At 45.6% G+C, this 12,462-nt stretch overlaps 1 protein-coding gene across 1 annotated transcript in view; it reads left to right on the forward strand.

Moving 5' to 3' along the window:
- Positions 1-12,462, forward strand: part of UBR4 (ubiquitin protein ligase E3 component n-recognin 4) — a 130,999-nt gene that overhangs the window by 1,606 nt on the left and 116,931 nt on the right. Inside the window, exons 2-8 of the mRNA XM_068967896.1 lie at positions 5,777-5,874; positions 7,049-7,152; positions 7,931-8,060; positions 8,172-8,311; positions 9,077-9,179; positions 9,292-9,433; positions 9,587-9,711. Coding sequence (XP_068823997.1) covers positions 5,777-5,874; positions 7,049-7,152; positions 7,931-8,060; positions 8,172-8,311; positions 9,077-9,179; positions 9,292-9,433; positions 9,587-9,711 — 842 coding nt within the window. The remainder of the gene's footprint in view (positions 1-5,776; positions 5,875-7,048; positions 7,153-7,930; positions 8,061-8,171; positions 8,312-9,076; positions 9,180-9,291; positions 9,434-9,586; positions 9,712-12,462) is intronic.

Genomic DNA, 12,462 nt, shown 5'->3' on the forward strand with positions numbered 1-12,462 from the left:
ACATTAAGGTATGTTTGAATTTTGCCAAATAAGTGATAGGGGCCACTTTTGCACTCTGTATAGCTAAGATAATCAAGAGTTGCCTGTGTTTGTAGATGCTAATGAGACCTCTTTTCATGGTTTAGAAGAGAAGTCCAAACTGATTGCTGTTGAGCAGCACGTCTTTTTATTAGAAGGCGAGACCCTTGAAGTCTCTGTGCTGGTTTTTGTGGCTCGGTCAGCTTTAGAACACAGCAGTGCGTCCTCTCCAGGCTCTCTGAGAGCAGTATGGTCTTAAGGTTGCACTTATTGTCTGAGAGGCCATTTTCCCACAGAAAGCAGTTACTCTCTCCCTCCCTCCCTCCATAAGATCTTTTCAGACTCTTGCACATGGGAGAGTTTATTGGTTTGCTGTCACATGGTTCTGTAATTTACAGAAGAAATATCTGGCTTACAAGTTCTTCACGGTTAAACACAACCTAAACGTATCAAGTGCTCAGTTTGGTATAGAGCAGAGATCAGCACACTTCTTCTGTAAAGAGTCAGAGTAAATTTAATTTGTGGGCCATAAGAGGAATATATGCACTAGTCCACTCAACCATTGTGTGGTGAAAGCTGCCATATGCATTATGTAAATAAAAGGGCGTGGCTGTGTCCAAAGTTTTATTTTTGAGCTCACATGTGAATTTCATATGACATTTACATATCACAAAATATTCTTTTGATTTTTTTTTTTCCCCCCAGCCATAAAGACACATGTAAAAACTATTCTTAAATATGGCCTGTACCAAGCGGGATGACTGGCTAGATTTGACCTGCGGGTCATAGTTTGCCAGCCCCTGGTTTAGAGCATAAAAATTAATGCCCTGCTATCAATATCCTGTTTCTTAAAGGTTTTATTTGCCTTTCCAAAAAAAAAAGTTAGAATTGTGGAATTATTTCTTGACTGCCAAGGTATGGCTACTGAGTGTCGGACCGGGTCAGAGCCAGCCCTGCACCGGTGCCATGGGACCTTTCTCTCTGTGGCTGGCTGGAGGTTCCGGCGCCCGGCTGCTGCTTCGCTTTCACAGCTGTGGCCACTGCTCCCCACAGTCCTGTGTTCCTTCCTCGTGTTATGCCTCCATGTTTGTCTTCATTGCCTCCAGGGACCTTCTATTTTCTGGTACAGCCTGCTACTCTCTGCTTCTCTCTCCACACAACGCACCCCCCCCCCCCCCCGCCCCCTTTTGGTGTCCTGGCTCCATCATGTCAGCTCTTCGTTCCTATCTGGTGGCTTGCTCATTCACTGAATTCCTCCCTTTTTTAGCTTTTCGGGATGATGACTCCTGCTCTGAGATTCCTCAGTTCTCCGCCATTCTACTTTCTGTCTCTGTCTTTTCATACCTTTATAGTTGGAATTGACCTTTGGTTTGAAGAGAAGGTAGGTGAAATGATTCTGAGGTCCAGACCCTGTTTCGTTTTTGTTGTTTTGGCTGCACTGCACGAGTGAACCTGGGTCCTTGGCGGTGAAATCAGAGTCCTAACCACTGGACCTCCAGGGAATTCCCTGAACCCTGTTTGTTAAGTTTGACTTTGTAACCAAACTGAAACACAGGAGGGATTAGCGTGGATAGATTGGGAGGCAGCAGTTCATTGCCAATCGATGGGGAAACAATGGAAATAGTGACAGACTTTATTTTCTTGGGCTCCAAAATCACTGCAGATGGTGACTGCAGCCATGAAATTAAAGGAGCTTGCTCCTTGGAAGAAAAGCAATGACAAACCTAGATAGCGTATTAAAAAGCTGAGACATTACTTTGCCAACAAAGGTCTGTCTAGTCAAAGCTATGGTTTTTCCAGTAGTCATGCATGGATGTGAGAGTTGGACCATAAAGAAAACCAAGCACCAAAGAGTTGATTTTTTTGAACTGTGGTGTTGGAGAAGACTCTTGAGAGTCTTGGACTCCAAGGAGATCAAACCAGTCAATCCTAAAGGAAATCAATCCTGAATATTCATTGGAAGGTCTGGTGCTGAAGCTGAAGCTCTAATACTTTGGCCACCTGATGCAAAGAGCTGACTCATTAGAAAAGACCCCGAAGCTGGAAAAGACTGAAGGCAGGAGGAGCAGGGGGTGACAGAAGATGAGACGGTTGGATGGCATCACCGACTCGATGGACATTAGTTTGAGCAAACTCTGGGAGATGGTGATGGACAGGGAAGGCTGGTGTGCTGCAGTCCATGGGGTCACAAAGAGTTGGACATAACTGAGCGACTGAACAACTCTCGAAAGTGATTTTTTTTAAAGAAAAAGATAATCTGAGTTTACTTGAAGCGGACTTCATTTCTGCTGCTGTTGATAGCATGTCTTTTAGTAGTAAAGATTAAAAATCTTTTAAATACCTTTACTTTTCTAGAACAGAAATGAAGCTAAAACTAGTTTAATGGAACACATGCTGTATGTAGGCTTAATTAGTGTAATTGTTGAATGTAACTGTATGTGCTATCAAATACAGAATTCCTTTCTTAACTCTGTGCAGGATATGCTGGTGAGCATGGTTGTCAATGAATAATTCTATGAGTCTTTGTAGATTAAAAAAGCAAGTCCCTTGCCCTTGTGCTTCCCTTGTGGCTCAGCTGGTAAAGAATCTGCCTGCAATGCGGGAGACATGGATTTGATCCCAGGGTTGGGAAATCCCCCGGAGAAGGGAAAGGCTACCCACTGCGGTATTCTGGCCTGGAGAATTCCATGGACTGTATAGTCCATGGGGATGCAAAGAGTCGGACATGAATTAGCGACGTTTACTCACTCCCCTGAGCCAGTCCTTCCTAGGCTGTCCTGCCTTTCTTCCTGATAAGCCTCCTTGAGTCTCTGCCTCCCAGCTGTTTGATGAAACTTAGATCACGGAGACCTCCTTGGGAAGGCAGAAGCTGCTAGTGATGTCCCCATTAGATAATGCACAGTCATTTTCTGAAAATCCTGAGAGGGAGAAAGGGGTACATTGGTGCCATCAGCAGCTGAGTTTGTGATTGACCTACAAAAGAAAAGCCAGCCCCCGAGTGAGAAGCCTATAGTTAGTTGTGAGATTAGGTAATGTTTGCATGTCTCAATATCACGTTCCCTACAGGTATGTTGAGAGTGTGAGAGATGTATGTGAAAATTTTCACTTGTTTATTAACATGTAGTAAGTACTCTGTGAGACACCATAGATGTTCATTAAACATATATTAAAAAAATGTTTTCTGTATCTCATTAATTTTTTGTGCTTGTTTATAAGTGTATCTTGAAACAAACCCAGTGGATTCTATACTTGGGATTTGGTGATTCTGGTGAGGGGAAAGGGGTCTGAGTTTCCCCAGATGACAGCAAAGATATAACTAGTAGTGGTTCAGTGGTAAAGAATCCGCCTGCCAATGCAGGAGACATGGGACTGATTCCTGGGTCGGGAAGACCCCCTGGGAAGGAAATGGCAACCCATTCTAATATTCTTGCCTGGGAAAATCCCAGAGGAGCCTGGCAGACTACAGTCCGTGGGGTCACCGAGTCAGACACAGCTTAGTGACGAAACAGCAAGAGGGAGACAGGCCAGTGAGCCCGTAGTCTTTATTTTGCCCACACACTTTTCACTCTTCCTGGAGAAACTCGGATATTTCCAGACCCTGGCTAGTTCTTTTTCACTTATATGTCAAATTGGGTTTTTCTGACCTGGCTGCTTAACTGCTGTTTTCCTTTGTACTCTGCATTGCATTTATTTTTAATTGGTATGTAATTTTATTTTAAAATGGAATATAATTGATTCAGATTCCTTGTCCTTTCAGCAGTTTTCAGGCTCTTGTTGCAGTTTGTTAGGCAAGGCACATGTTTAAGGAAAGCTTGACTGCCTGGAGGAGAAATAGTTTCACCTTCGTGTCTCTTTGATTTTCTTGTGTCATAGTTGCCTTCAGTTTCTGCATTCTTCGCCTTTCTTCTTAATGTGTTGCTCTCTGTTCCATTTTTGCATTTCTTTGCGTCCTCTGGTGTCTGTCAGGCTCTCAGGGAATGAGGGTGGGGTCCAAAAGGGAGGCGACACTTCTTGGCTAGGTTCCTCACACGCACGCATTTCTTCAGGATCAGAAGATAGGATGTTGTCCTTTGCGCCACATGGCTACCTGCCTACTCTCCCTTTTAAGTCTTTTAAAAACGAGTTTTCCCAGGTTTATCCTTCCAGCCCTAAGCACATTGCGAGTGGAGCTCAAGACCCCTCTGCTGGTTTTTTTTCCCCATTGTCCACCTCCATCTTTCCCTAGAGGGTATTATTGTTTCTTGATTGGAATAAGGCAGTTGTGTATATCTAGGGCAGCAAGAAGGGTTTGTTTAATCATAATGAGGCAGCATTGAACCATGGGATTAATGTGTTTACACCTGTGTTTTGGGCGTGTTTTATCATCAGAATGAGAAGGGTGATTCTCTTAGTCGTGGTAAACCTGTCCAGTTGAGAAACATGGGGGGCGGAGGGTGGCAGTAAGCAGCTCTGAAGTAAAACAGAAAAGGGGAATACGTCATAAAATTCATCAAATTACAGGGTGGGGGAACCTTAGAACTATGAATGCGGGGTGTCAGGATGGGAGTGAAGGAACAGCTCTTCCTAGGAGGTAGAAGCAGGGGTGGGGAGCTCTCTTCTGGGTGTGGTGGGACGCCCCCCGCAGCCCCCCACCGGCACCAGTGTGATGGCCCCGTGAACTTTGAGTGTGGCTTGATGTTTTAAGGACTTTGTTTCCTTTCTTTTGTCCATCCGACAACTCGGGAGAAATGATCCTTGGTGGGCAGGGAGATTCTTGCACATCATAGGTGTGCCACAAATATTTTTCTTAGTGAGGGAGTTATTCCAAGATAAGGAACCGATCTTTGCTAGTACCTATTTATCCTTGATGAATTCCCAAATAGGGAAGTGCTGTTTGAGGTGATTCATCACTCACATTAGCACCTTCAGGACGTGGAGCTTGCTTTTTGGCTCCCATGTTGATTTGGCAAGTGAGCTGAGCCTAGACTCTGTTTACGCTTCCCTGCCTAGGCTGATAGTTCTTGTTGGAGAACTAACTTACTGTGGAGACTTTTAAAGCACATTGCTCTCTTTTTTCCGTTTAAGAGCATACATTTTAGTGTTCTCCTTTGCCTTCTTGTTTCATGGGTTGTGATTAGCATCTAATGCAGTAAAGAGAATGACATTAATGTACCCAGCTTTTAGACATAGCTGGGCTCCACATTTTCACTGAAGAGCCCATTTCTTCTGGTAAAGATAAGGGATGTGGTTAAAGGTCACTTTGTCGTGATCTAACTATATATCCTGGGGATGTGGGGAGTGGGGTGGAAGACTCTGGTGCCTGGAGAATTTTGGATTTTAGCACCCGTCAGATGGTTTCTTCCCTTGAAATGTTTATTCTTTTTAAGTTGGCCTGGCTTGGTCTTCAGAAGGCGTCACTGTAGTCTGTATTCCCACTGACAGTGTTTTGAGCACCCTGCTCTACCCCCTTTTGACTGGCTTGTGGCATTAGTAGCTTTTGGTCTTTGTTAATTATCAATACAGGACACAGTGGTATCCTTCTGGATTTTTACTTGTATTTCTTTATTTCTAAGTGAGTTTTAAAGTGTTTCCTGTTTGTTAGCCTTTGCCACTTACTGAGCCTGGGTGCCTCTAAGCTCCACTTTCTCAGTTTGAATATAGGGATGGTAACAGGGCTTACCAAGTAGCATTGCTACGAAGATTAAGTCAGGTAATGCCTGTAGAGGGTGGAGTATCTGGCCTGTAGTAAGCACTAAGTAAGTGTTGGTTTTTGTTGCAGTGAGTCCGAAATCCTGCACCACGAGAAGCAGTACGAGCCATTCTACTCCTCCTTCGTTGCGCTTTCCACACACTACATCACAACAGTTTGCAGCCTCAGTAAGTATCACGCTCTTGCCATTCCCTCGTAAGGGCTCGCGAGTGGGGAATTGTGTGTCCTCTTGTCTGAACAAGCTGTTAATGACGCCTGTATTTTAGTTCTAACCTGTTCACCCAAGAGTGGAGACAACTGTCAGTTTGATAAGGCTTTGGAAGTTCCTTTACCGAGGCCAGCCAAAAGGGATTTAAAAACTGTTTGGTTTGAACATCTATTTCATAACCATTAAGTTAACTTTCCTTGCCTTCTTATCGATTTTACACATGTAATTACTAATGTGCTAGTTTCGGGGGGATGGGTGGGATTGGAGGGTTAGGTGGGGATACTGAGCTGGGGTTAGCAGCCATTCTCTTCTTTATTTGATTTTGGTGAGAGATTAAATTCTCCTTTTGTGTTCTCTGGTATATGAAGGGATTTCAACTTCAGTTCCCCATCTTTTAAGCTTTTCTCCCCCTAAAGTAACCAGTCCCTTACTTTCCACTATTTCTGATACTTAGCATTTTCATTTTTCCCCCCAAGCCTGATTCATGTAGTTCTGAAGAATTCGAATTATTTGTTTACTTAAACAATTTGCTAAGCAAGCAAAATGAAAGGAAGTTAGAGGGTTGCCGAGTAATCTTTCGGTGTCCAGTGCTGTTTATTCTAGGCACTGGCCACCAGTGTAAGAGTCACTCTTAGCTTGGAGAACCTTTGAGTGGGAAGCCCACTGCAGAAACAGAAAGGAGAGCTAGTATGTTCTAGTGGGGAACAGCATGAGCTTTAGAGCCAGACATCTGGATTTGATTCTAGCTGCGTGACTTGGGCAAATCATTTAACCTCTCTATGGTTTACTTTCCTTATCTTTTTTTTTTAAAAAGAGAAGTTAACAATATCTATCTCAGAGCATTGGTTTGAGGATTAACTGGATTAATGTATTTGAAGTGCTTGTTACTTCCTGTGATGTATTTCCTATTATAATTATCTTAATTTCTAGTAAATATAGGATAATTTGATCTAGAAGCGACTGATGATTATCAGTGCCAAGATGCCTTTGTTTGCCTGATGGATTGTTGATTCTGATAGAATGATACTGGGAATGTTGGACATACGGAGCTCAAAACTTACTTGGTACATTGACTGTGAGGCTGAAGTGCGTTATAGCAGTCTGAGGTTAAGTAAAGCTTATTCCTTGCTCAGTTCCCCGGAATCAACTTCAGTCTGTGGCGGCAGCCTGTAAAGTCCTGATTGAATTTTCTCTCCTGCGTTTGGAGAATCCAGATGAGGCATGCGCTGTGTCCCAGGTAAGAGTGGTGGGCCCGTTTCTGGCCCTTATTTTGAGGTAGGCTTGTGACTGACCCGTGGAATGGTGGAGAAGGGATGGCATAGCGCAGGGATTGGTGCCTTTCTCGGTAACGGGCTGTGCGGGAGATCATTTGCTGGCCATCCGGTCTCTGGTAAACTCTGGCTTTGCAGCGTGAAAGCAGCCACAGGCAATGCGTAAACGGGCGCGCAGCTGCGGGCCAGTCACACTCATTCACAAAAACAGCGGGCTGACTGGGGCATGGCTTATCAGCCTCTGGCATAGAGGGCTGCGAGATCTTGTCCAGGATTGCAGAGATATATGACCATGGGGGCCAGGCAGGTAGCAGGAAATGAGTCAGGTATGCTGGTGGAGAGGGTGTGTGACCAGCTATCAAGGGGTCAGTCACTGGCTTCAGCTGATCTTGTGAATTACTGAAAGAGTTACATAAGAAATCTGGATTGGTATGTTAAACCTTCCATGTTTTAAAAAGTTAGCCATAACTTCAAATTTAAACAACACCGACGTCACTGTGAGACCAGTAAGAGGCCTGCAAGCAGGTGTGGTCTGAGGATCATCAGCTTGTGACCTCTGCTTCCTGAGTTTGCAGTTCTTGGTTCGAACCTAAATTTGGTTTTGTGCCGGCTAGAGGTCCTTAAAGAATAGAACCCCTAAGAGGCATGTTTGATGTAACCCAGAGGTGGCCTCTCTAACAGGCGTATTCGAGGTAACCCAGGGGCGGCCTCTCTAACAGGCACCGGAATCTGCTTTCTTCTCAGAAACACTTGATCCTCCTCATCAAGGGCCTGTGCACTGGCTGCAGCCGGCTCGACAGAACCGAGATCATCACGTTCACAGCGATGATGAAGTCAGCCAAGCTGCCCCAGACAGTGAGGACACTCTCCGATGGTGAGCGCGCCTTCGCCAGACGCGGCTGCCTGGCCACTCCCCTTGCCAGCTAGTTCCTCTTTTGTCTGCTAGTGACACTCCCTCGTCGCTCTCTTGTTTCGTATTTTATAGTGGAAGACCAGAAAGAACTGGCCTCACCAGTAAGCCCAGAGCTGAAGCAGAAGGAGGTCCAGATGAATTTTTTGAACCAGCTAACGTCAGTTTTCAACCCTAGAACTGTAGCATCATCACCTGTAGGTCCACAGACTCAGGTGAGTTACTTCAGTCAAAGGATTTCATCTTGTAGGATTTGTTAAGATGATAATACTAGAAAACACAGCTAACAAATGCATTTTAGATTTGTGATATAAAATGATGTACCTGCCAAGGGTAGAAAGAAAGTTGAAGAATACTAACTGAAAATAAGTAACATTCACCCCGATTCCTTCTGTCCACAGTTATTACTATTTGTTTTAATAATACATTTATTTATATTTATATTTTTGACCATGCCTCATGGCATGTGGAATCTTAGTTCCCTGCCAGGGATCGAACCCATGCCCTTGCATTGGAAGCATGGAATCTTAATCAGTGGGCCACCAGAGAAGTCTCCAGTGATTACTATTTTGGTGACCAGTCTTCTGACAATTTCTCAGTCAAGTAGACAAAGAGCCTGTACTCCTACAGGAAAAGGCATCGCTCTGTGCTAGTTACAGAATATATTTAAAGCTATATATTCCACCACCTCCCACCCTCCCACTGGGGAGTCTGACAAGTTTCCTCGGAGCAGCTGTAGTTTGTACAGTTGGTTCTACTCTGAACTTGAGGACGACAATCAACAGATGACAGTATCTTCTTGTTTTTTAATTTATTTTTTGGTCACATCACCCATGGCATGTGGGATCTTAGTTCCCTGAATAGGGATTGAACTTGGGGCCCTTGCCTTGGGCACGTGGAGTCTTAACCACTGGACCACCAGGTAAGTTCCAAGGTGCTAGTATCTTCATAGGCCTTTCACATCCTTTGTTTGTCTTCAGGCGGAAGGAGAAAGTGATGAGCAGTCATCCCCAGATCAAGCTTCTGCTATCAAAACCAAGAATGTGTTCATAGCTCAGAATGTGGCTAGTCTTCAGGAACTTGGTAAGACTCTGTTGTCAAAAAGGTAGTTTCTCTGCTTTCAAAAATTCCTTAAGTGGAACAGAATCAAGCAGCAGAAACCTGTTTGTAAGGTTGAGCCTTTTCATTAATTCAGGTGGCTCAGAGAAGCTCCTGCGTGTGTGTTTGAACCTGCCCTATTTCTTGCGCTACATCAATCGGTTTCAAGATGCAGTGTTGGCCAATTCTTTCTTTATCATGCCTGCAACAGTAGCGGATGCCACCGCTGTCCGTAATGGGTAAGGTGCTCCAGGGCGCGTGTGCTCTACGCTTTAAAGCTGTTCTCCGAAAGGGGGAAACCGGTTCGTTTTTATGGCATGCCCGCTTCCTTTACCAGATGATAGAAGCAAGTGAGTCAGAGACACTTCTGTTTATCCTCTGTTGTGTTCCAGTTTTCATTCTCTGGTGATTGATGTAACCATGGCCTTGGACACCCTTTCGCTACCTGTGCTGGAGCCTCTCAGCCCTTCCCGTCTGCAGGATGTCACAGTGCTCAGCCTTAGCTGTCTGTACGCAGGTGAGGAGGTGCATCCGATCATTTTCTCAGCCGCACAGACTTTCTGGCAACCGTGAGGTCCTTCTGCGCACTCTCTCCCCCTTTGCTTAGTCCCTTCCCCAAGGGCCATCTAGTGTCTCACCTAGGTGGAATGAGGTCTCAGTAGGAGTTCTGTAAATTCCCTTATTGCTCAACTGCTGCTGTTGTGTTATGTGGATATTTGATTTCATAGTGTGTGCACATGTAAGTGAGTGTCTGCTGTGTGAGAAGCAAAATGCTAAGTGCTTTGGGGATATTGTGATGAGCAATATGTAATCCTTGCTCTCAAGGAGCCTGTACCTGAGCAGTGGAGGACAGATTGCACCGCAGAGTGCGATATGGAACAGGAGATGGTAAAGGCAGTAGAGATTCCAGGACGCCATGGGCATGCAGAGAAGGGAGCGATGGCGCTTTGCTGTGGGGCAGATTTGAGGAAGCCTTCTGGAACAGGTGGTATCTGTTTATATTGATAAATACAATGAGTGTTTTTCTCCATACTCCCACAAAATCCCCTCCCTTCCTGTTGATTATACTGCCTTAGAAGTGGGGCCTGACAGCTGGTGTTTCTGCTTTTTTAAGTTATTGTTACAGTGACTTTTTAACCCAAATCACTGATCCTGGTTTTAAAACCATAGTCCTGGTATGTCTTGGGAGGCCCAACAATTTCCGATGTTTACTGGGTTCTGTGAGTGAGGGTTTGAACAGTCTTAGAAACCTGACCTTGGGAGCGTGAAGAAATTGCTGAGGTTAATTATCTCCCTACATTCTTTGAATGGCTTTATTATAAACATCTCTGTGTAAATAGGCACGTAAAGATAAAGGCACTTTCATTGGGGAAGGCAGTAGTCACAGAGGGGTTCTGTCGATGTATGTTGCAGGGCAGGTAGGATTTCAGCTTGGCTGTCCCTCAGCCAGAGGCAAAAAGCAGGACCAAAGGTATCCTGGTATTTGGGGAAACATTTTGAGAGAGAGAGAGAGAGAGAGAGAGAGAGTGTGTGTGTGTGTGACTAGTGGGTGTTCTGCAGCTGGGAAGAAGGTACAGCCTCCTCAAAGAGGGCTTCAAAATGCAGCCTCAGTGATTTGGACCATATCCTATAGACAGTCGAGGCCGTTGCAGATTTTGAAGAGTGGTATGATCTGAGCTGTGCTCTGGAGGGCACACTGGAGCAGTAGTCCACAGGTGTCTGCTGTGGGGAGACCGGGGAGGCTGGGAGATCTGCTGGGAGGAAGTTTCGGTCGTTTGGGGAAGACACACGCAGGGCCTGAGCGAGAGCAGAGCTGTGGGGGAGAGCGCTGAGGCTGCCTGGGAGCAGGCTTGCTCTCCAAGCCCATTCCCAGTGTTTACTTGCAGTTCTCGGGCTTTGAGTTTTGCAGTTTTAAGTTTGGGGCTCACGAAGTTCAATTTTCAGGGCGTTTCTTGAATGTCCTGTGCATCTCATTGTGCTTTGTCGATAAGGATTAAGAGTCCTTAAAAATTCTTAGCTGTTAAGGGAGCTCCCTGGCGGTCTAGTGGTTAAGACTCCGTGCTTTCACTGCCCGGGTGCTGGTTCAGTCCTTGGTTGGGGAACTAAGATCCCACATGCCTTGTAGGCATGGCCAAAAAAAAGTTCTTCATTGTTTTAAAGAGCCCCCAGATTTGGTTTGTTACTGAAATTTGATCACTTGGGATTTGAAGTAACGAAAGGGATTTGGCCTAGAGGTTTTTGAGAAATACTAAGTGTGAGATTCTCTTTTTAATCATTGTAAAATTTTAAAAAAATATTTTGAAAGTAATTTCAGGTCTTAAAAACTTACTTGTTTATTTATTTACTTTTGACTGTGCTGGGTCTTTGCTGCGGCGCAGGCTTTTTCTCCAGGTATGGAGAGCCTGCTTCTCCCGGCGTCTCTCATGGAGCGCGGCTTCGATAGTTGCGGCTCGTGGGCTCTTAGAGGACAGGCCCGGTAACTGTGGAGCACGGGCTTAGTTGCTCTGCAGCATGTGGGGTCTTCCGGACCAGGGATTGAACCCAGGAACCTGCATTGGAAGGCAGATTCTTAACCACTGAGCCACCAGGGACGTCCTAGATTTCATTTTTGAAGCAGCTTTAGGTTTGCAGAAAAATGCAGCATTCCCAAACTCTGCATCTGGAACAGTCCAGAGTTCTGTCCCCATACACCGCCTCACCCCTGGGTGCAGTTCCCTTGTTAACTGCGTTCATAGGTTGCCTTTGTTGTAACTGATGGTCTAGCACTGGCGCGTAATTAACTGAAGTCTGGGGTTCACTACATTGGGCTCCTTTTCCACATGCTGCTCCGTGGTTTTTGACGTTGAGACAGGATCTTTTCAATGCCTTCCAGACGCCTGACGTTCCACCTGCGGTCCCTCCCTCTACCTCTCCCCCAACCCCGGCCCCGAGAAGCCGCTGACCTGTTACTGTCTCCATAGTTCCCTCTCCCAGAGAGTCCTATTGTCAGAATCATCGCCTTTTCAGACTGGCTTCTTTTGCTTGCGGGTGGGGCAGGGGGTTTCAGGACCTCCCCGTTCGTACCAAAATCCACGAATGCTTAAGTCCCGTGTGTGAAAATGGTGTGCTATCGTTGGCCTTAGCATCTGCAGACGGCCCATCCCCAGATTCCACCAGCCGCATCTCCGGATACAGGACCTGCAGGTGTGGAGGGCCTGCTGTGCGCAGTTAGGCTTCCTCTCGTCTTTTTGTGCCTTGGGAGCTGTTACTTGTCCTGTTTTCTGTCGCT

This window comes from Capricornis sumatraensis, chromosome 3 (genome assembly GCF_032405125.1).
Source record: "Capricornis sumatraensis isolate serow.1 chromosome 3, serow.2, whole genome shotgun sequence".
Classification (NCBI taxonomy): Eukaryota; Metazoa; Chordata; class Mammalia; order Artiodactyla; family Bovidae; genus Capricornis; species Capricornis sumatraensis.